This window comes from Magnolia sinica, chromosome 4 (assembly GCF_029962835.1).
Source record: "Magnolia sinica isolate HGM2019 chromosome 4, MsV1, whole genome shotgun sequence".
Lineage (NCBI taxonomy): Eukaryota > Viridiplantae > Streptophyta > Magnoliopsida > Magnoliales > Magnoliaceae > Magnolia > Magnolia sinica.
The window spans coordinates 112,131,603-112,155,638 of record NC_080576.1 but is presented as its reverse complement, the minus strand read 5'-3'; the positions used below and the strand labels follow the sequence as shown (position 1 = coordinate 112,155,638).

The 24,036-nt window shown below is 41.7% G+C and overlaps 1 protein-coding gene across 2 annotated transcripts; it reads left to right on the top strand.

Annotated features, from left to right (window-relative positions):
* Positions 1-1,146: 1,146 nt before the first annotated feature.
* On the top strand, positions 1,147-10,120 carry LOC131243847 (BEL1-like homeodomain protein 9). 2 transcript variants are annotated; one of them, XM_058243462.1, is made up of 6 exons: positions 1,147-2,223; positions 6,360-6,703; positions 6,864-6,924; positions 7,533-8,206; positions 9,604-9,664; positions 9,812-10,120. In XM_058243462.1, the coding sequence occupies exons 1-4, from the start codon at positions 1,387-1,389 to the stop codon at positions 8,058-8,060; spliced, it is 1,770 nt and encodes a 589-aa protein (XP_058099445.1). In that variant the 5' UTR covers positions 1,147-1,386; the 3' UTR covers positions 8,061-8,206; positions 9,604-9,664; positions 9,812-10,120. The 2 variants fall into 2 exon arrangements, with proteins under 2 accessions (XP_058099445.1, XP_058099444.1); XM_058243461.1 differs by having other exon boundaries at positions 9,604-10,120.
* Positions 10,121-24,036: the final 13,916 nt, after the last annotated feature.

Below are 24,036 nucleotides of genomic sequence, written 5' to 3'. Positions count from 1 at the left end.
CTCTTGCAAACTACATCAATGTATTAAAATATTATTAATCTTAACCGTCCCAATCGTAGCCGGACTGCAGATGGTACACTATATTAAATTAGATTTATTGCAGAAATCTAAAACCCAGAAACTAGAAATCTTTCGGTTGGTCTGAGCCGTTCCATTTTTAATTTCAACTGTTCGTGTTATGGACGCGAATCAGGCGGATAGGATTAGTCGGTCATAGTAATTTTGGACATACAAAAGTTCTAATGAGCCCCCACTATTTGGACGGTTTGGATGGAAATACATTCATGTTACGTGTAAAGAAAATGCGTACGTGCGCATAGATGGTCATTATATTCCAGTGTAGTAAATACTATTCCTACCGGTTATTCTTTGGAGAAAAAATTGATGATACGGCAGAGAGTGAACTCATCTTGCACGTGCGCATGCACACTACAAGCTTACACGTGCATATGAAAGCTTCAATATAAACCGTCCAAATCGTGACCTATACTGCATATAACATCAAGAACCAAAATCTGCTGGATTAGAATATCCTAACCTCCAATAGACAGTTGATCTTTTATAATGAACCGTTGGCGATTGTCCAAATTGATAAACGATTTGATGGCTGCCAATCACATATCAAGTTCATCCCTTGAGTTTAAATTTCGAATTATGTGCCATCTACATTGGAATCCGCCATTCTGAACGGTCTGGATACATGTATGAGTGTAGACTTGAGGAGTACGCCAGCTTTCAAGGTACTGATACAAAGGGGGTGAACACTGTCCTGATGCACAATTCGTTGCAACTGAGGCCAATTATATAATGATCCAGACCGTTAATCAGGCCGGCCCAGGCCTTAGTAGTACATATGATGTTCAAAAGCCTCGATTTATTTTTTTGTTATAAAACGAAAACGATAAAAAAAAATGTGGAAACGTTTCAGAAAAATAAAGTGAATCATTGTTCGGTCAAGATATTCCGATCCATATCATTTTACTTGAGCAAACATCGATGGTGGGGACTTAAGTTCAACCGTCAGGATCATTAAAAAAAGGGTCTGAATTACACTGACCGGGTGCGTGAGCAGGGAATCCATGTCCCGATTCACGAGGACCGTAGATTTCCTCGTGTTCATCCAGTAGTTCGGGTTTCCCATCCCAAACCCTACGTCGACTGCTGCAAAACTCACTGTCAGCTGCTCGCTTTGCAGCCGGGCATCATTACCTTTCCTTTCATCCTCTCTCTCTCTCTCTCACTCACTCTCTCTCTCTCCATAAATTCCATTTCCCATTCTCTCCTAGCCTTCTCGTCTTCTTCTCTCTTCCTCCATCCAAACCAGCAAAAAACAAAACAATAATAAAAAAATAAATAAAAGAGATCTATTTTTCTTCAGAGTCGCAGATGTCGCAAGGATTCGAACTTGCGACGTTCCACGTCCCGCAACAAAGCCGACGAGACAAGCTCCGTGAGACAGCAGCAGCGCAAGCCGGAGGGTGCGCAGGATTACTCCCTCTCTACGACCCAACTCTCCTGTCTTCCCCCATGCTAACCTGCGCCACCCCCGACACTGCTCCCACTCTCCACCCCCAGCCACTCGTAAAAGAAGAGGGCCTGAATTTCATGGGCTTTGTTGGGATGGGAAGCGGCCTTTTGTCGTCTTCTACAGCAGCTGTGGCTGCTGCTTCTTCCTCTCACATCTTCTTAGATCCGTGCGCTCCAGAAGACATCTCCAACCCTTTCTTCTATACATCGCAACAGACCCAAGCTCAATCCATCAGGGATTTCTGCCAGTCTTATCCTGCGCCACAGGCCGCCTTATCCTACGCACCCCATGATCCTGCTCCGTCCGCGCAGGGGCTGTCTCTATCTTTATCTTCTTCTTCCGAGTACCCGAACCGGTCTTCCGATCTTCCTTCGACGGCTGCGATCTTCGATCAGAAGGGCGTCGGGAATTGCGGGCCTCGCGTGGAGATGATGTCGAGGAGCTCAGTCCCGCTCGGGCCTTTCACGGGCTACGCGGCGGTCTTGAAGGGGTCGAGATTCTTGGAGCCGGCCAGGCAGCTGCTGGAGGAGTTCTGCAACGTGGGCCAGGGAGTAGTTGATAGGAGCAGTGGAGATTCGGCGATGGAAGACGATCGGGAGATGGAGAGCTTGGGAGGTGCGGGAATTTCCGATGGTGCGGCGGGGATCAGTGACGATCGGAGGCGGAAGACGAGGCTATTCTCGATGCTGGATGAGGTATGCCTGGTGTAACAGTGGTGACTAACCTGCGCATGGCCCACCTCCGCTTATCATGTGCACCCCTTCGGAGCCAGATTCATTGTGTGGGGTGCTTGCTGCGCAAACCTGGCCGTTCATCTTGTGCAGGCTGCCGTTTGTGGGGCACATACCATAAATTCCACTGTTGATATGATCTTAACCGTTGAATGGTCAGCAATACGTTGATATCTATGATTTTTTTGGTTCACATGAGTTTTGGATAAGTGGCCCATCCACAATAAGCGCTTCAGATGAACGGTCTGGATGGCAACTTTTTTGCCACGTTTCTTATTGTTATTGGTGGTTCACATGATCAGTAGATTATTCTGCATGAGGGCATGATAGATAAGATGATATGATATCTGCATGTGTTTTGTCTTGCTTTCTTGTTATGCAGTGCATGGGATTTTGCTATTGTGGTTACAGATGGAAGCTTCATTGATTGATTATAGCATGATTTTGAGTTGGGTTCTTCAAATTAAAGATAAATTGCTGAATTTTACATGTTCAAGCGATTGGACGCACAGCTTATCATGATAAAATCTCAAGCATAATCCATTTGATTGCATTTCTGGTTTTTGGGTGTGTTTGGTGGTTGTGGAATTGCTGCAGAATCAGTGTTGAACTGCTGTTTATCGTTACTGATTTACCGTGGTTGAAATCTTGAAATCGTTTATAATTGAATGAGATACTGTTTCTACCATGATGGAGGTGAGATTCTGCAGATCCCATTTTCCGCCAGATCCACCCCATTTCACTTTTAGGAAGAAATTTCTCACTTTTATGCAGTGATTTTCAATTGCGGCCTTTGAATTGTATGAAATAAATTAACATTTCAGGAGTTACGCCCTATTTTGTGGAACCCATGAAGCTTTGAGTTTCTCTTTCTAGAATGCCTTTTATGGAATGTCTTTTATCTTATTCTTCTAGGAGTAGTTCAACTTCTAAACAGGCACTACGCATCAATTCAAATGAAAGAATATGTCAATCTCGCCCCTAAATGCGATTGTGTGTAGGCGATATTGAATCAACTAATCTTCTTATTTGGGTGAATGCATGTGTGGAGTTATTTTGGTTTTTGAGTTGCTAGGCAGTTTAGAATGTCTAGTATGGCCCTATCAACACATCGGCGTATCAAATATTCAGATGATAAGAAGTTGAAGGTGCCGATGAATTCTAAATGTCATTAAAAAGGAAGGAGAATTTTACATGTTTGCATGCGGTGATCATATATGAGCCTAATGGAATTAGGAGATGGAAATATTGTCAAGTCCTATAAAACGCCAAATGTAAATGGATTTCAATACATCGATATCAGATTTCAAGATGAGGGTAGGGACTATTTTTCAACTTCATCAGAAAGACATGGGGCAGCAACGAGATGAAATATCTTCAAGTCGTTTAAAACCCCAAATGTAAATGGATTTCAATACACCAAGATCAGATTTCAAGATGAGCGTAGGGACCATTTTTTTGACTTTATCAAAAAGACATGGGGCAGGTGACAATGATGGAAAATTCTAGAATCCTTGGGAGGTTTGAATTCTGTAGAAGATAAAGAGGTTACAAAAAGTATGAGTAGGGTCGGGATGAACATGAGTCACTAGTTATCCATTGAAGTTCTCATCTGCTTAGTGAATTTTAAAAATGGCAATGCTTTTTGAGATAGAATTGCAATTTCGATGGTCCACATTAAAGTGGCTCCAGGAAAACAACTGTAGGACCACACCTGTCTAACATAACTTTTGCTCCCTTATCCCTTCGTAATCATTCTCTCTCCCTATCGTTATTAATGTCAAGACTTCTAGTCTATGTGATTGTATTCATTCTGTGGACGTTAATATTACCTCCATTTGTTGGACTGTTAATTCATTGTTTTTGCAATACATTCATGCAACTGGACTTGATTTGTTGCATTTATTCTCATTGGTTTTGAGGGTTGGTTCAGTAAGTTGTGATTATGAGAGTTTAGAAAAGTTACAATGATAATATTACCCTGAGAATTTTTGAGTTGTTATTGCAAGTGTCGATCACTTTGGTATGTGGGACATCTGGATGAGATCTCACAGGTGTTCGGGCTGCAACTTGGATTGGGGTCAACCCAAACCCAACTGACCCATCCCGAGTTTGGGTTGGGTTGTCTAGGTTGTTGGGTCATCTTAGGGTTGGAGAACAGCTGACTGGAAATCATGTTGGCTTTGGGTTGAGCAACTGTGGGACATGTTTGATCAGGTTAGGGTTTAGTATAGGGCAATTCGTGTTGGGTTTGGTTGGATGCCTCAGGTCAGGTTGGGTTGTGGGTTGGGTCTTTTTGTGGTCGGGTTGGGCTCTGGTTGACCCTCAACCCCGCCCAACCCAACCTGCACCCAACCCGGGGTAATATCCCCTTCATCATATGTGTGGGTAGAATGATACCCCATTTGGGATGGGGATGCCTTGGTCGTTTTGACACCATGGGCTTATTGTTTGCATGTGTGTGTGCCAATAGAGCTTGCATCGATAAATTTAGTTGGTATGGGTGACTTACAATCACCTGATAATGTGTTTCTCACCATGATGCGTTGTCCATGGTTGGCATGCTTGAGACCATATGTACCTACTAGGTGTGGCTTGCGATCTTTCCTATTCTTACTGCATGAATTCTTACTGCATGAATGTGAAACTTGGAGTAACGCCCTCTACTACCTTTCATTGGATTATTAGAGCAAGATCTGGTAATTGTGAGTCTTTTGACTCACTGTTTTGGTGTGAAAAATCACTCAGGAGGTATGCAGCACTTTTGGTCACTGTTTGAGCTTGTTGGTTACATGGTGAGGCAAACTGCTTTTACTTCTCTTCCTCAACAGCTTGAGGACTGCCCCCATGGCTGATACACCTTGGAGTGGATTTCCACACATCCAAGTGGTGTTTCGTCTAACTAGTGAAGCAGAACTCCAGCAGTCAATTCGAAAGAGTCCTTTTACCCTGTCAATTTTTGTAATTTGTGAAGTGCAAAAGATACCATCTTCCATAGCATTTCATCTATGGATCTCACCCCAGAGGTACCAGTACCACTGTAAGCTGATGTGGGTCCATGTGAATTGTGATGTATGAATGACATCCAAAAATCATCCCCATCCATGATTAAGGTGTGCTAATGCACAGAAATAAGTTGGGATGGGATCCCCCGTGACTCCGGGGCCCACCTAAGTTGTAAAAATGCATCACTTTTTTCACAACCCTTCATCCGCACCAGAGGAAGCGTCTGGATGACCTGGATTGTATTCCCCCGCACCCAAATGCAAAAAAATAAATAAAATGGTGGGGGCATCCCCTCTAAAATTGTTTCGTGTTGTGGTCCACCTGAGTTTTGTGTTGGCCTCAGTTTTGGGTCCTAGCCTCCAAGGGGTAAAATGAAATAATCCATCTGATGGACAGATTGGATGTCATCCACGCATAGAAAGTGCACCTGCGATTGACCAAGATCTCTGCTGGTAATGGTCAACTGTTTCACTGCTTTTTTCTTTCTTTCTATTTACCCTTTTATCTTTGCCTCCTAAGCAAGGTATTCCAAAATGGTTATGTAATGGTGTTAACCAGTACGCTTTACGGAAAAAAGTCTGAAACATGGTAATGGTTATGGAATACCTTGCTGCTAAGGTTCAAAAAGGAATTGTACGAATATATGATAAGAGTGTAAGTAGACATGGTTCTTACGGTACTGAGAATCCAATAAGCTTGACTCTTTTTTGCTTATTAAAAAAATCAAAAAAATTATTATACCTCTAGGATTATCATTCATAGACAACATCTACAATGATGTTAGCCTCTTACAGCTTGTTATAAGTGACATGATGGTCCTTATGTCTGGATCTCTAGCTGGATATAGAATGTTAAATACCTCTGTAGAGTGCATTTGTTGAAAAGAGGCACGAGTGATTGTGCTAACATGTTTCTACTTTCATTTTCACCTAAAAAAATGATGGCAGTATGACTTCTTCTAATCAATGTGGAAATTTTGCTCCATTTTCCACTACTGAGAGCTTTTTGTAGATCGAATGGATGGAATCTTGTCCCTTAAGAGTCAAATGAATGATTTATACTCTTCGTTTTTTTTCTTCTTCTTCTCGTTGTAGGCATATCGGAGATACAAGCAGTATTACCAGCAAATGCAGGCAGTAGTTGCGTCATTCGAGTCTATAGTTGGGGTTAGTACTGCAGCCCCATACACTTTCCTTGCCCTCAGGGCCATGTCGAAGCAGTTCCGATGTTTGAGAAATGCCATCACTGACCAACTCCGCTTTACAAGCAAAGAAGAGTCTCCAAGGTTTGGGCTTGTTGATCAAGGCCTTCGGCACCAAAAAGCAGCTCACAACCCAAGTATTCTTGACCAACCACATGTCTGGCGACCCCAAAGAGGGCTTCCCGAACGAGCAGTAGCTGTGCTTCGGGCGTGGTTGTTTGAACACTTCCTGCATCCGTAAGTAGTTATGTTTTATGATGCAAGTTCTTAGTCTTTACTTCAAACACACATAAGGTCCGGGGCGGGATATCTTGGACATTGAAGCCATTTGAATTTTGTTGGGTTGGATTTTTCTGCTGTGTTATATGGGTCCTGATTGTTTGTTTACATTTTTCAGATATCCAACTGATACTGATAAGCAAATGTTGGCAAAACAAACGGGTCTTACCAGAAATCAGGTACACAAATATTTTGGAATGTTACTACATTATGGTTTTAACCTAATGTCTCACCTCCTAGAAGAATGCTGATCTACCTGAGGTGGTTTTGGAAGCATTCTTTGAATGGTTTAATTATTATAAGATACAATGGGCTGTTTCTTCTGTCCTTCCTGCCTTGAGAAAGGATGTTCTAAATTTTACTTTTCCCTGACTACTAGTACTAACGAATTCTATTCTAGAGCTTTGTTACACATACACGCAACACATGTACAGGCATGGTGCATAGGTGCGGGATCCCATCAGGTTGCTCCAACCTTCATGTTTCCCCAAAAAAGAGATCTGGTCCACTCAGCATGTGGGCTCTGATATTGGAAACAGGTGGATGCGTTAGAAAACTTCAGCCAGTTTTTTCACAATTGCACACTTGTATTGCAAACTGTGGCCCACAACCGGATTCTTGCTAGAGCATCAATTTAGTGGTGCCTTTCTGATGGATGGATTGGATCTCAGACCTACCGAGCCTTTCTGATGCTGACATGTGGTGTTGCATGAGGCTTATTGATGTATTTTCTATTATCTAGATGAAATGAAATGGTAATTAGAATGATGAAATGTGATTTGGGCAGGTTTCGAACTGGTTCATCAATGCCAGAGTGAGACTTTGGAAGCCCATGGTGGAAGAGATACACTCACTTGAAATGAGACAAACTCAGAAAAATTCAGAAAGAGAGGATGGAAATGCCAACAAAGAAGGAGAGCTGCCACTTGCCCCACCAATCCCTTCTGATAAACAACCACAAAACACCACCTCACAAAAAACCCAAGACCTGCCTCCAAACCGGTGCAGGAATGAACTTCCACCTGTACCGAACTATGGTGATGAATCAATGAACTTTGCATTCAGCAATATTGTCAACCATCAACAAAGTATTGGACTTGACGCAGGCATCGCCAGTGGAAGTGGCGGTGTTTCTCTCACTTTAGGGCTCCGCCAAAATAATGGGGTTTGCTTATCGGAACCAATGCCAGTCGGCATTGCTCATTTCAGCCTTGAAGACAATGGCAACACCTATGTGATGGGTGGTTTTGAACCCCAAAACCGACACTTCGGAAGGGACATCGGTGGGCAACTGCTGCGTGATTTTGTTGGATGAAGAATGCTGTTCGAGCTTTCGGAGCCCGTATATACGGAATGAGTGCTTACAGTTAGGGATGGTATTGCACCACTCCATGAGAGCTTCTATCGGTATTTGGGCAGAGACGGAAGTCATCGGAATATTGTCTCATGGGCAATGAGAAGGTATGTAGTTTTACAATATCCTGAAATTGTACATTGGAAATTGTTGTTGCAGAACACAGTATGGTAGCATGCTTTTAGAGAGTATTTAGAATAAAGTTTAGGGATATCACACAGATCAAGTCCAGTAGAGGCCAGCATGTCAATTATGTACGGCATCTGATTCATTGCAAATGTTGGGACCCACCATGAGGATCACTGGGTGCAAAAGTCATGCCAGTCCAATTATTAGGTTGGCCGACGGTTTGAAAACAACAGATGCTGAAGGTCTGATTCAGTGTTCACATGTGGGTCGACTTGTGATTGAAATGGCTTGATTTTTGCCCTAGATTTTCATTGTCAGTGGTGGGGGCCACTTTTTATACGTCTTGGATGCGGAGCGCATGTGCTGGTGAGGACTATTAGGGCCATTGAGGTGTCCCCCTATGGATTTGAACCATTTGATAGACATGGAGACAGGAAGGACACGTTGGAAACTGTTGCCTGTTAAGAACCACCTCAAAATCAATCAGGGTCATGTAAAATGTAACCATCTCAAATCAATCAAGGCTGTGATTTAAAAACAACCATCTTAAATCATTGAGCTAGTCAAGATGATAGTTTTAGCTCCACACGCAAGTGCTTATGCAAATGATTCTTTGTGAGGATTTTTCTTTTAATGATTTTCATTAGCAGTAAGACCAATTTGCCTTTTGGTGAAGTCACTTGCATTGAATTATTGGTGTTGGCTAACTTGACCAGCATAGGAGTGGGGTACTGACCTTGTGAAGCTGGAGGTCACCTTTATCCTAACTGCATTTAGGTGGTGAATCATACATAGAAATAATTGTGTGATCGAAGATCCTATGGTTTTCAACAGTGGCTGCACGTGAAATTCGGTGCAAAGTGACTCCACCTTATTGCTCCTCTTTTTCACTCAGCGGGTCCCTTAAACCATTGACAAGTGATTTGCTAATGTCTCTAGCATGAGCACGCATGCGCATGCGCCGTCTTATCGCGGGCCTCATCTGTCAGTCACGCCAACTACCTGATGTCCTTGCATGGATTGACCCCAGGGTCCCCCCATAGGGTTCATCTCCGATCAGCGGGATTTTTGGGCTATGCTCCATCGTCCATCATGGATGTCATGATTTTGACAGTTGAGAACGGTGCGTGTGTGATTTAATCCAATATGTGGGACCCATCAATTGGTTGGTGAACCTTTCCGTTCGATTGTCGGTTGGCCGTCGCCATTGGGCCGACGGTGGCAAACTCTCACCATATTGCAGCAATACTTTTTCAAGAGCATTTGCATGGTGGGTGTCTAAAAATGCTTTTCCATTGATGGAAAAGAGCTTGGTAATGATTGAGACTATCTTTAGCACCGAATCTCCATCATGCTAACCTATGCTCGTGTACAGGATAAAGGAGGGAGGAGAGAGATTGGGAAAAGGGATTTTTAAAGAAGGCGGGCCCTTCCAGGTAATTTTTATATATTCCATGCATGGAAAGTAATAAAAAGAAGACTTGCCTGCTTTGTATATGGTATATCTGGGTTCAGTTTGTACGGGAGGCTCGAAATTTGTTATCTGATACAGGCACTGTATGTCTTTCCCGCCAATGTGTCAGTTCTGCAGTACATCGGATCCATACGAAAGGTGGGCCATGCAGGAAGACTGCTTTTGCCCTGAGAACTGCGAACATATATTCCTCATATGGCCTCCCATGGATTTCGACAATGTAGTCTATTGGATTTGTGGGTCAGTCTGTAATTATCTCCAGTTCATCTTCGTCGTGTGGCCCACTGTTTGTATGGGTCGGATGTCTTGCGGTAGATAGAATGGTGTGTGATCATTTCTAGAGGATGTGTAAAGAGAATATTGTCGTCTTATTATTTTAATATACGATGGGAAGGTAGAACGTGCAAGTTTTTTTTTTTTTTTTATAAAATCACGGGAGAACGTATTGTCTTGTGCCTGGGAGGACATCACATGCTGGTTGTACGGACGGTGAATCTGGAGGGTCCATTTGGTGCCCTTGTATGTTGGTTCACGGTTATATAAAGCATGCAACGCTCCTGGCAACCTTGCAAGCGTGCGGGACATGGTGGGCCGCATGTATTCATTTTACTTGGATGGTTGGCAGTTTTTATTTGAATTGCCCACCCTATTTGTTAGTTGGTGTGACCAACATGATGAGTGGGAGTAATCAATGGTTGATCGCGGATTGGATTGATTGTGAAGTTCCTCGGCTATTATGATGATGGGATGACCTAGTGAGCTACCCATGAAATGTCTGGTGGTATTTTTGCCACATCCACCGTGTTTTAACAGTATCTTCTTTGATATCATGTCAAACAACCACGACAACCACTTTCTTAAAAAGCTCAAGTGTTAGGGGATTGTGAATCAATGTATATTGAGGAACATTAACCATCCTTATGTCAAATGGTGAAGATCTAGCTTGTCTTGAATAGCTAGAGCTGTTAGAGGATTAGTGAATCAGTGTATATCGAGGGACTTTAACAATCCTTGTGTCAAATGGCCACATGATCTAGCTTGTCTTACTGGAAGGCAGTCATGAGCTAAGATCCTTTTTTTTTTCCAAAATAGGTTCTGTGACTGCAAATGAATGCTGCCAGTGAAAGTCGCATGTAACGGTGTCAGGCCGTTTAACTGTGCAAGATGACTCGGATACAGGCAGGCCATGTGCCGTGTGCGCCATCGATCTGCTAGAGTGGTTCATGCACCGGTTGTCAATGAGCTAGTGCGTGAGGGAGGTGTGCAACCATTGATGTCATAGATCGTCACATGAATATCTATCTACATTCAGAACCTATGAAAAGATGGCTGAAAAGCTGGCTGATGGTAATCATTGAGATAGCATTCTTTCGGACAGACCATTGAACTCATGCGATCCGTCTTTAAGCTATATAGCTATGTAGTAGGGAACCTTACATGGACTGAAGAGCTGGTGTAAGACACAGCATCTGGAACCCAACTTTGCCTGCTTTAAATAGGCCTAGGAATCTAATCCTATCTGCCCTTCTCAAGAAAGGTTGCCTTGGTAATTGATATTATTTGAAACTTGTACAGATGATCGGAACCGCTCCTCTGCGAGTACTTTTTACTAGTATGATTTTATAAAATATCGGTTGGACGAGCCCTTTCATGGGATTACTATCCTCGGGACTGTTGGATGGCAAAAATAGCTAGCCACTGGAGGTGTGACCGTGTGAGCACTTGGTGGGTGGGATTGTTTGAAGGTTTGCTGGACCTCATGTAATAGGGCACGCCTTCTAAATGCAGCTGACCTGTGGTCTAACGGAAGTTGTTGGGCCCTAGTAAAATTGAATGGCTGGACAGGGTTCAGACAGCCTAATTCGTAGAATAAGGCCCAGTTACGATGATAATCGTTTAAATGCAACAAAACAAGTATTTGGTCGGTCCACCAGTAGCTTAGCAGCTAGCCCATGTTTGTTGAACAATCTTTAGTTATTTTTAGGGGAGGCAATGGAACAGGTGTGGCTAGGATGGGCCCCACCTGACCCAAGTTTTCTAATCTATCCATTTATCAAGTGGGCAACACTAGCAAAGAAGTAATTATTGTTTAGGCAAGTAATCAATGATCGCAGGAAAGATGGATGGTTGCCTAAGGGTTAGAATGTTGGAATTATGGCCATGTATAGCATAATTTCATTTGGCAATGCAATGATAAGTTTGGGTCAATTACATGGCCAATAGGGTGGGGCCCACACTATATTAGCTGGACAGTTTTGTAGGGCACAAGTACCATTAACAACCTTTGAATGGCGGAGCTCTACAATGGGTGGGTTCTTCTCACAGTCACTCTATTACTGCGTACTGTTATATGCATGTTGTTCTTCCCATTGGAGAACATATAAGCATGGGCATAGTATGCATAGAATATTGACACATCATCTCATTCTATAACCATGATAGATATAGTAATGGTCGATCAAAGTACCCAAAATACTATAATCTCCTAAATTAATGCTACTAGGGATTGCTAGATCCACTATAATTTTATAACATGGAATAGCGTATATGTAGATTATAACACAAGAATATACAAAGTTAATTTGGTTTGGGTTGGATTGGGTTGGGCAGGCTAAAATGATGTGACCCCCAGCTTGAATTGATTGGGCCTGAGCAATTTTCAAGAAACAATTCTAGAGACTTGATTTGACATGATTGTTTCTTGAGCATCAATTCTACAGTTGCTTAGAAGCAACACCGAATGGGTCTTTCGTTTTTCTTTAACTCCATTTCCCTACTAAAGAGGTTGTTTGGATCCTAGAATACGTTGTTAGGAATTTAATTGTTGCCAAAAATAATCCTCCTTCGGCATTTTGTAGTCCATGATAAAGATAGGAATTATGAATTGGGCAAATTTCGGGAATTGAATTCCCATGGCATCCTAATTTCAATTCCCACCCTTTCCTCTGTCTCAAAAACAAATTTGGCCCCTCACTAATGGTATCTATTTCCCGTTAGCTGGATTTCCAAGAGCTAAAAGACCCTTTTAATAAATTGGCTTAATTTTCTTAAAGAAACTTAAGAGCCTCGCCTATATTTGGTTTTGGCTGATTTTTAGTTTAGACCTATCAAAAGGTTTAGTTCAAGACACCTAGGCGAGTTGAGTCGTATTAGCTTAGAAGATTTTCAAATTCCACTCATTTAATAAACAATACCACCCATTTCATAAACAATAGTGTTTGGAAACTATAAATCTGACCCAACAGTTCAAATTTAGATTTGTAGTCTTGATGTGTTTCATTTGCTCGACCAACTTCTCTAAGGGAACATATGTCCACGCACTACACTTGCAAGTATGACGCATCGGTACTAGATCCAATCCTATTGATCGAGTGCTTTCAATATGTTGCTGAAATAGGATTTTGATTCAATTGACAGTTTGGTTGATTCGATTGAAAAAATTCTGAAAATTCAAGTTTATTCTCTGAATATTTTTGGACACTTTTGATTCAATCAATAGAGTGTGTATATTCAATTGATGGGTCATTGATTGGAATCGATTCGATTGACTATTTCCACAACTTCTATGTAAGTGTGTGGTTTTGTTTCTAATTCTGTACAGGGGTTATATAAACGTGTTAATACGGGATCAGGGTATATCTCTAAATGCCTATATGGGGGCATGAATTCAAAAACCTTGGATCGGAGCTCTTTGGATTTGAAATCCTCAGGGCTTGTTTGGCGCATGGAATTAGGGAGGATTACGTGGGATGGAATTTCCTGAAAATAATCATGACGGCCAGTCAGGAGTTGTCGTAGAATTCAAGAAGTTCATCACATCCTATTCCACGTTTGGAATATAAAAATTATCTCATATATATCACCCTTCAATCAGTTATCATGTTTGGCTAGCAATGGTGAAAGCCCACCAGCTGTGGTGGATGAGATACCGTGGATTGTGACGAAGACGCACCAACTACATTTATATTATGTCACCACATTATGTGGGGCCCACAATGATGTATGTATTACATCCACATCGTCTATCCATTTTACGAGATCATTTTAGGGCATGGGCCCAAACATTAAGCATATCAGGATCTTAAGTGGACCACACCACATAAAGTAGTAAGATTTAACATCTACCATTGAAAACTTCTAGCAGGCCATGAAAGTTTTGAATCAGTCTGATATTTGGTTTTTTACCTTCACCTAGTTATGTGTGACCTTATAAACATCTTAGATGACAAATAAACATCATGATGGGCCTTAGGAAGGTTTCAACGATGGGAATCATTATCATTGCTACTTTTTATGGTGTAGTCCATTTGACCTTTGTATCTATCTCATTTTTTGGTTTATGGCTTAATATGATCTTTTAGAATGGATGGACGGTATGGATATAATACATATATCATAGTGGGCCTCATGAAACTTGGTGATGTCCATACACCACCATGTAATCATACCGATTTTTTCTTCTTCTTAAATCGATGCGAGATTCGCTGCGTTAGTTATAAATCCAGCGGGACTGGGAGAATTCAAATTTCTATCCGGTGCAATTTCCGAAGTCTTGAACCAATATCACCCAAGCTAATAACCAAACATGTAAGAAGTTTGAACCATTGATTTTTCTTACTCGGTCCCATCTAAAATCGTCTAATACATTGCATCAAACAAGCCCTTATGTTGTGTTTGGTACCTGGATTCAAAATCCCCTATAATCCAAAAGTAGCCATGCATAACATATTTACAAGGGTTTGAATGTAATTATTAAATCAACTTTAATATCTCTAATTAGTATAAGTATGTGATGTTTGACACAATGGTTGTAATAATTAGCCCATTGAAATATATACTTTGCTTGAAATAATGAAATTGTAAGGTCTCGGAGGGGCCACAAGCACAAGATCACATTTGACTGACTAACCAACGATTTTTAATCGTTGATTTACATCGATAATGTTTGGACGGCACAAATCATTATATTAACATAATTATAGTGATGCAATTGATAGTCTAATTATTTTGGGATATCAGTGGGCCATGTGCCCAATAGATTAATAGTCTAGTGACACGCATGTTACACATGCAACTCTTGGAAGGATTTTTTTTTACAATGTAATCCAAGCTTTCACCTTGGATTTCAAACTCCCACTTTAAGGGGATTTGAAACCCCCGGTTACTTTATGGTGCCAAACATACAAGGGGATTTGAAATCTCCTAAAATCCCCTCAAACCTCCCCCATATCTATGGTGCCAAATGAGACATAAGAGGGCAAAAACATGAGAGCTTGAGAGCCAAGGGTTTTGAGAGGAGAAAGTTAGGGTTTTTGAATATGTAAGTTGTTTCATCTCTTGTAACTATCTGAATATAGTAGATTATTCATCACTTGGTGTCGTGGTTTTTTTTCCGTAAGGATTTTTCCACGTAAAATTCATGTGTTCTTTATGGTTGCTTGAATTTTTCTTTTCTGGTTGTGTTTTGTGATTCTGTCATAGGTTGCTTTCATGCTAAACAAGTCGTGTTAAGACTTGTCACGTCCATAACAAGTGCTATTACATGGAATGCTGGATTTTCATATTGAATCTGAGACATGACATCGAGATGATTGAATGTGGAGTTCAAGACAGAGAAGTTCATGGGTAAATATAATTTTGAATTATAGAGGTTGAAGATAAAAGTCCTCCTATTTCAACAAGGGTTATAGCAAACACTTCTTGGCAAAGTGAAATATCCTAAATTGATAAAAAATGAGGATTAGGATGAACTTAATCAGAAGGTGATTAGGACAATCTAGTTGTGCTTGGTCGACGAAGTCCTTTACAATGTTATTAATGAGACGATTACCACAGACCTATACGTGAAGTTAAAGAACATCTATATGACGAAGTCATTCTCTAATTGTCCTGCATATGAAGAGCAACGATTATATAATCTGATGATGGTGGAAGTGTCGGATTTTTTTGAACATATTAATGTCTTCAATAAGCTGATTTATAGATTGACAACTGTAGAGGTGAAGATCGACAAAGAAGACATAACCCTAATTTTTTTTAAAATTTTTAAATTTTTATTTTTATTTTTATAAATACACTCGCACACACATCCCCACACACTCACGCCGTAGTGGGATTTCACCACCTATAGATACTCGAACCCTTGACCGGGTGTTGAAACTCTTAAGAGTCTACCACCAGAGCAAGAATAAGGATCTATTTTGTTAATGTTTCTTCCAAAGTCGAGAATTTAGTGGATACTCTGTTCCATGGTAGGGATACCTTGGATACCAATATCGTTATCTCTGTCTTTCGGTCAAAGTAGTTGAAAATGAAGAATGGAGGCGAAGGGTTTTTCCACATAAAATTCGTGTGTTATATGTGGTTGCTTGAATTTTTCTTTCTCTATTGCATTGTGTGATTCCGTCTGAGGTTGCTTCTGCGCCAGACAAGTTATGTTAGGATTTATTGTGTCCCCAACAAATCCATTCATTAAAGGGCATATTGATGCTACTATTTAGATGATCATGCCCAAGTATTAGGTTGTTCCACTCATGATGCAAGGAATAGTTTAAGAAACAAATGCATTGCTAAAAAACTTAGCTAATGTTTTTCCTTACCTATGGAATTGTTGCTAACATGGCCCGCATGTTGAATGGATCATATTTATGAGGGAGTACATCTATGAGGTAAGACCTACCTAATAAAAAGCATGAATATTATACATGTTGGCCATACATTTGATGGTCCCATCCTCGTGGAGGCATATTTTTTTTGGTTGTAGCTGATTCACCTCCACAATTTTGGCAGTTTAGATTGCTTTGAAGATATGTTAGGTTAACATGTCATTGTTGTTAGGCATGGGTCATCATGCTCTGCTAGCCATGCATTTGCTCACGGCAAGTACCGGCATTTCATGTGCTGACTTGTGGCATACATATGCAACAACCTCACAGATTCTCTCTTTGGATGACAAGAGGGTGTCCTCGATCCTTTTAAGTGAGATTATTCCCTACAAATGGACGCAATCACCTGCCAACCACGTACATTCTTATTATTCATTAGGTAGATTTCATAAACACAAGTCCCTACCATCTGTTGTAGGATGTGTCACGATATTAGTGATTAAGCCCGATTGTTTAACCAATTATTTGTTGGGATTTATGCTGCGGAATCACACAAATCTAGATCTAAGATAGCAATACAATGACACCAAGCATACACAAGAGAACACAGATTTAACGTGGAAAACCTTACGGAAAAAAACCACGGCACAAAGCGACAGATCTCCACTATGAAAATAGAAATTACAAAGAGAGGGGACTTACCCGATTCGAACAACCTCGAATCTCACCCTTACTATACCCTTTGATTTTCCTAGAACCCTTTTAGAAAGCCTTAGAATTATTTCTCATCCCCTAGAAAAGCCCTAGGAACACCTATTTATAGTTTAGGCAACTTCCCTTTTGCATCCAGTTGCGAAGGGACCCTTTCGCATCCAGTTGCGAAAGGACTTAGATTTAAGACATATCGCAACAATCTCCACAATGTCTTCAATCTTCAACTGTGTTGCTTCTTGACCTCTTCTCTCATTTCTTCATCACATCATAACTTTTCTTGCACACTCCGTCTTCCTTTTACACCATCGCCAAGCCCAGAGAAGTTTTACAGACCTTGAATTTCTCTACAGGAACGATCTAGGAGAGTATGTCCATTGGATCAGAATCCACATGCCTAACCATCTTTACTCCTGTCTTCTTAAAAGGAAAGGCGTAGTCTTCTTACCATCTCACCACTACCCAATATTGCTTGCCGGGGTACTTGCTCACAACACTGACAGCCTGTGAAATAACCGGTCTAATCCAGACCATGACATACATTGCCAATCGCATTCGAATAAGGCTCATGAGATATCCTGCTTTTCCTCATCTGTTTTGGGACATGTCCTGAGAGAAACTTGAGGAGAGACGCGTAGGGAACGCTCTCCGGCTTTACCTGACCCATCACATCCTTGATCAATACCTACACACAAGGTATTCCTCCTGTGATTACCAAAGCCTATTTCTCATTCAGTCTTAATGCCGAGAACCATCTTTGCAACCCCCCGATCCTTCATCCTGAATGTCCCACTTAACCGAGTCTTCAGTACATTGATTTCAGACATGTCATAATTGGCGATCTACAAGTCATCAATTCCTGACTCACCATGAAGAAATCAAACCACTGCCTAGGCGACAGGTCGAACCACGACCTCCTGCAAAGTCTTTTCTCAGCCCTTTTAACTTCAAACTGCTCTGGTTGCTTCATGTAAATCTGCTTTTCACTTTCCCTTAAAGAAGTGCAGACTCCACATCCATCCTTCTAGCTCAAGATCACATTATCCAACCAGCGCCAATCACGGATCTAATGAACACCTGCTATACCGTCGACGCGAATATTTCTGAGAATCTGATCTCTTCTCTTCAAGCATAACCCTTCGCTACCAACCTCGCCTTGTATCTATGCTGTATCCTCCTGAAGATCCACCTGCATCCAACTACTCTCCGGCCCACTAGAAGCTCCACCCGCTCCCATATGTCGGTCTGATACAACGAATCCATCACATCACCCATAGTCACCTTTCACTTCTCAGCACCAGGCTCACCTAAAGCCATCTGAATAAAAGATAAATCTCCTGCGATATTAAAGTCGTCCATGTACCTCGCTGATATCCTGCGATCATGCTGTGTGATTCTTCTCACAGGTGGCTGCTCCACCTGCTCTGTATTCCTGTCCACGTGTCTTAGCCTTCCTGCCCTGCCCGTTCATATGGCCATGTCCAACATGCCACACACATACAGAGGTGGAATCCGCTACATCCACTGCAGCTCTATCTTTTGAAGTGCTCTCGATCAACATATACATGTTACCGAGTCGTTGCGCTTTCATGATTACCTGTGCTCCCTTAAATACTTTAAGAGCACTATCAATACCTGTGTACTTGCATTCTTTTGCCTTAAGTACACTAAGAGAAATCAGATTCTGTTTCAAATCAGGAACGTGCCTGACATCAGTCAAGGTATGCTCTACCTCATCAAACATCTTGATGCGCACCGACCAACAATGACAACATTACAGGCAGTGTCATTGCCCATAAATACCTGTCCACCATTGCACTCCCTGTAGCTGGTGAACTAACTTCGATGAGGAGTTATGTGAAAAGATGCCCGTGTCTAGCATCCACTCGTCCTTACGATCATCGATGACCGTTTGAGCGAAGACACAGATAAAACATCACCATCACATCTACTTGATCCATCTGACTTGGCAGCATTGGCCTCCCTGTATGAAGCTTCAAAATCTTCTCTTTTCGATTTAGGATTTTCACAATCCTTTTTCACATGTCCTTCCTTCCCACAGTTCCAGCACTTTACCTTTCCTTTGCCCTTACCCTTGGATTTAGACCTAGAGCCTGAAGAACCTTTACCTTGTTCAGAATTCCTATCCCTTGTAAGCAGTGCCTCAGAAGATATCTCCATGTCGACGTTAAGTTTTCTCATAGCTTTCCCTTGAAGGGTCGAGATAACGGTATCGACACTCAGGGTTTTATTCGTGGGCACATAGTGTCCTTGAATGACTCATACGACGCCGGAAAAGAATTCAACAACATACATGCTTGTTCTTCATCTTTCATCACTTCCTCCATATCCAGTAATTTGCAAACTAATTTATTAAAGTTGCTGATGTGAGCCTCCAGATCTCCACCCTCTTCCATCTTGAAGTTAGACTACTGCCGCTTCAAGTGTATGCGATTTTCAGAGGATTTTTTCGCATAGACATCCTCTAACTTTACCCATAACTTAGCCGCAGTTTTCTCCCTCATGACATTGTAGAGAACCTCATCCGTGAGACATAAACGAATTGATGATAAAGCTTTCTTATCAAGAGTATTTCAATCATCATCAGTCATGGTAGACTTTCGCTCCTCGAGAGCACCATCTTCGCCTTGCTTGATTAAGGAACTCACCATCTTGATCTTCCATAACTCAAAATTATTTTTCCCAGAGTACTTCTCAATCTCATACCTAGTACTTCCCATTATTACTAATCCCTCAGATTCAGATCTGTGCCCCAACGATTGCTCTGATACCACTTGTTGGGATTTATGCTGCGGAATCACACAGATCTAGATCTAAGATAGCAATACAATGACACCAAGTACACAAAAGAGAACACAGATTTAACATGGAAAACCCTTACGGAAAAAAATCACGGCACAAAGCGACAGATCTCCATTATGAAAATAGAAATTACAAAGAGAGAGGACTTACCCGATTCGAACAACCTCGAATCTCACCCTTGCTACACCCTTTGATTTTCCTAGAACCCCTTTAGAAAGCCTTAAAATTATTTTTCATCCCTTAGAAAAGCCCTAGGAACACCTATTTATATTTTAGGCAACTTCCCTTTTGCATCCCAGTTGTGAAGGAACCCTTTCGCATCCCAATTGCAAAAGGATTTGGATTTAAGACATATCGCAAATTGTTATGAGAGTATGGGGGCATCAATGACATAATTCAATATCAAAGATATTCAACATTCAAGGTGTTAAACGTGAGGAAAGACTTGAGTTGGGGTCTCATATGTACTTCAATATCAAGATGTTCAACATTCAAGATCTTGAATGTAATGAAAGAGTCGGATGGGGGCTTATGGGGATATTTGAGGTAATGGAATTAGCATCTAAATACTCGTGCAATTAAAAGGATTAATCACTGTGTATATCTTGATCCTAGAAATGGGTAGTCGCCACCACTCATGTGATGGTGGTGATGTAGAGGTGAAGCATGATATGGTTAAAATTTTGGTTGTATCACGCCATGATGCTTTATGAATCAGTTAAGGGGCCTATTCCAACATGACAAAATAATCTTAGGCAATGCATAGTACGAAATGCATGTTGTCTGGCCTTAACTTTGAGGACAATGGATTAAGAAGAGGGTCACATGGAATGTCATAGAGGATAGTATTATAGGTATATTTGTCCTTTTCTTTATTATAAGCTTGAGGGGTTAGTCATGTGATGACTTCTCCATTTTCACATTTTCACCTGAGGAGGAAAACCCCATCACATTTCACATAGAAAATCATAATCTAATTATGCAAGATGATTCCAGGCATGATAAGAATCAAATCTTAAGAAGAAATAACGTTTTAAAACTTTAAGATGAAAGAGAAACATCCAATTTAAAATTTACTAAAAATAATAAATTTTCTTAAAAATAGAAATTTTGAATAAGAACGAATTATTCTTTTGCTAAATGGAGTCACGTAACCCACTTGAGAGATTTAGTTGGTCCCGGATGGTATGTTCCAATCAAAATTCAAAAGTCGTGCCTCTCGTAACTCATTCAGATTAAAAGTTAGGCGAATTTACGGTTCACACTTCAAATAACAATTTCTCTCGATTCGGAATGAATTTCTTCGATCCATACACACTTAAGGCCCAGTTACATCATGCCCGACTACATCAGCATCCATTTGGGCCGTGCTGAAGTTGATGTTACTATTGATGGGCCGGGCTTTCAGGCCTGGGCAATATCTGGCCAGGCTTTCACTGGAATTCTCGACTGAGGTCTCAAGCCTTGCTTAAGAATCCTTTAGCGCAGTCTAGCCTGTCCTGATTAGGATATCAAGTTCATTTACGTCCTATATCATATACATGGTGGGCCATAGTTAATGAACCAAGATCTAGCCCAAAAGTAGATGGCTGGGATTGACCTCGGGCCAGACTCCACTTGGTCTGTGTATAATCATTATGGTTTTTGGTTTTGATTTGTCACAGAACCTGAGCCCAGACTGGACTGGGCCAAGGTTGTCCCATAAGAACAGGGCCAAATGATCAAAGGACCAAAACGAGTGAGAGATTCTTGGGTCCAATCATATTGATGGTTTTGATCATTGAAACATGACCCAATTCCACGTGTATGTTGAGTATGAACTGTTCACAAGCATCTTTAAACCTTTTCATTCTTTTTATATAACTGTGGCCCACCTGATAATTAGACAGGGTGAGGTCATCCATCATTGGCCTGGGCTCGGCCAAGACCGACACTGGGCACTGATTTAGAGCATGAGATCAGCTCTTGGGCTGAGTGGCCAAAGCTCTGGCCCAATGGGCCTGTTCTAATACCACCCTAGTCTACACTTTGGGCCATGCGTACCGGTTACACGAGGAGCGATCCTCTCCGTTCTTATCCATGGTCCCCAAAAAATCAGGCCACAGCATTGGGAACGGTGTAAAATCACGTTGAAAAGCTGCACAACAACGTTATGTAGCCTGCACGAGTTTAAAAAGCTCCACATAAACACCCTACTGGGCCCCACACAACAAATGGTGGATTCCCAACCTAATTGTTCCCTAAGGTGTCATCCACCTGAGTTTTGGATCGTCCATTCGGCTTGATCTTCTTATGGAAGGATCGAAAATAGGCAAGCTCATCAGATGGACGGTATGGATCACATGAACGTTCTGCCCCTGTGGCGCTAGGTTAGCGGTAGGCACTGCCTTGTATATACCTAAGTGGGTCCTGCTAGCGTGGTCCATTTGGATTGGTTGGGTCTATTTCATTGCTCTGCTGGGTTTGGCCTTCGCCAGTCCATGAAAACAATAACATAGCTTTGCCAAACCCACACGCTTGTGCAAGTGGCCCATCTACAAGCCATCCGCATGCCAAAGAGCACACACGTGCTACATCCAAGCTTTCAATCAGTTGGTTCCATCACGCAGAAAGCCTGGATCAAATATAGGGCCTGTGTACCTGTCAGTTCAGCTAGCATTCACAAAATAACTAAATAACCAGAAAAATGAAAGAGCTAAGGGTGTGTTTGGCTGCACAAATATCATAAAAGTTCGTGATATTTCATGATTAATCAGTCTGTTTAGTGCGAAATTTCATCATATTTCATGAAAATTGGTGCAGCCAAACACACCCATTTGATGACTGGATTGGCCCCAATTTTTGGGAGGAAGAATCTACCCGGTGGGACCCACCTGATGGATGGATCGGTTCTGCTATACATTGGGCAAGTCAGCACACAGGTGGACATGTTGAGGGGCTGCACCACATGAATTTAGATGTTTTAGGCATGATTTTGGACGTGAGATTTTGGTGAACCCTATTATAAAAACTTCCTGTAAGACCAATTCCCGTTGGGACTGATACCATGTATGGATGGTTCAAAAACTCAAGTAGGCCCCACCACAGGGACAGTGAGGATGCAAAACACCCTCCATAAAAACCTTTCTGGCCCACCATGATGTTTATATGCTATCCAACCCGTGCATAAGGTGACTCCCTACCAGTCTCATACAAAACCTTTTGTGGGTCCCAATAAAGCTTCAATGGTGGTTGTTCAATCCAACTGTTTTCTGTGGTTTGGCTTACTTGACTTTTGGATTTGTCTCAATCTTGAGCTAATATCCTAACATCAGCTGGGAAAACTGATGGACGGATTGGATATGCCACGGACATGTTGGTGAGCCCCATGGAGCTTTGGAAACTCGCATCCCATGATATTATGCTATTTCCTATGGTGGGGCCCACTTGAGTTTTTTTTTTTTTTTTGGGTGCAATGTTCAGGAACTAATCAATCGGTGGGGCACCTGATGAATGGTGTGGATCTCACTCACTTAATTCATCCCAAGCTAGACAAGAGCTTTCCAATTAAACTAATGAGTGGTCCAAAATTCAAACCCGTTTAAAAACGGGTCGACGGGCTTCATTCAAAAGCCCACCAGCCCGTGTGGCCCAGCCCAGACAGTTTTGGATTTCGAGGGTAGCTTTGTCAGATATCATGCATGATAGGACACTCTTGATGAACGGCCCATATCTTACAAAAAAGGGGGTCGAGCTCTGGCCTTGGATAATCATCAGAAGCTGGACGTGGTCCTATTTGTTTTGGGCCAGACATCAGCCCGGGCCTGTTTACAGCCCTGTTGCAAAGTACGTGGAAAACTTCAAAGCGCCTTTGCATCTGGATAACTGGAAAATTTACATCACCAATCTGGACCGTCCGTTTTGCAGACACAATCTTCATAGGCTGCCTTGAAAAAAATGTACTGATCAGATGATCCCAACCGTTCTTTCAGGGGCATGAAAAATGGCTGGACAAGATCGTCAGTGGAAGATAGTTGAAAACCACCCGATTTCTGCGATTTTTGCATAAGAAGCGTGGAATGGAGTTTTTTTTACAGTCCAGATATTTGATGTGGATGCCAACGATTCGAAATAAAAGTCTAAACACGTGTTTGGTTGGCACGTGTTTGGCGCGTCATAGGCGGATTTTAAATAACCCAGAGTAACCTCCTCTCTC

Excerpts from the sequence above, each read along its gene's own strand:
- LOC131243847 (XM_058243462.1), top strand. The coding sequence starts at position 1,387 with ATGTCGCAAGGATTCGAACTTGCGACGTTCCACGTCCCGCAACAAAGC. Across the intron at positions 2,224-6,359 it reads TATTCTCGATGCTGGATGAG|GCATATCGGAGATACAAGCA; the intron begins GTATGCCTGGTG and ends TTCTCGTTGTAG. Across the intron at positions 6,925-7,532 it reads CGGGTCTTACCAGAAATCAG|GTTTCGAACTGGTTCATCAA; the intron begins GTACACAAATAT and ends TGATTTGGGCAG.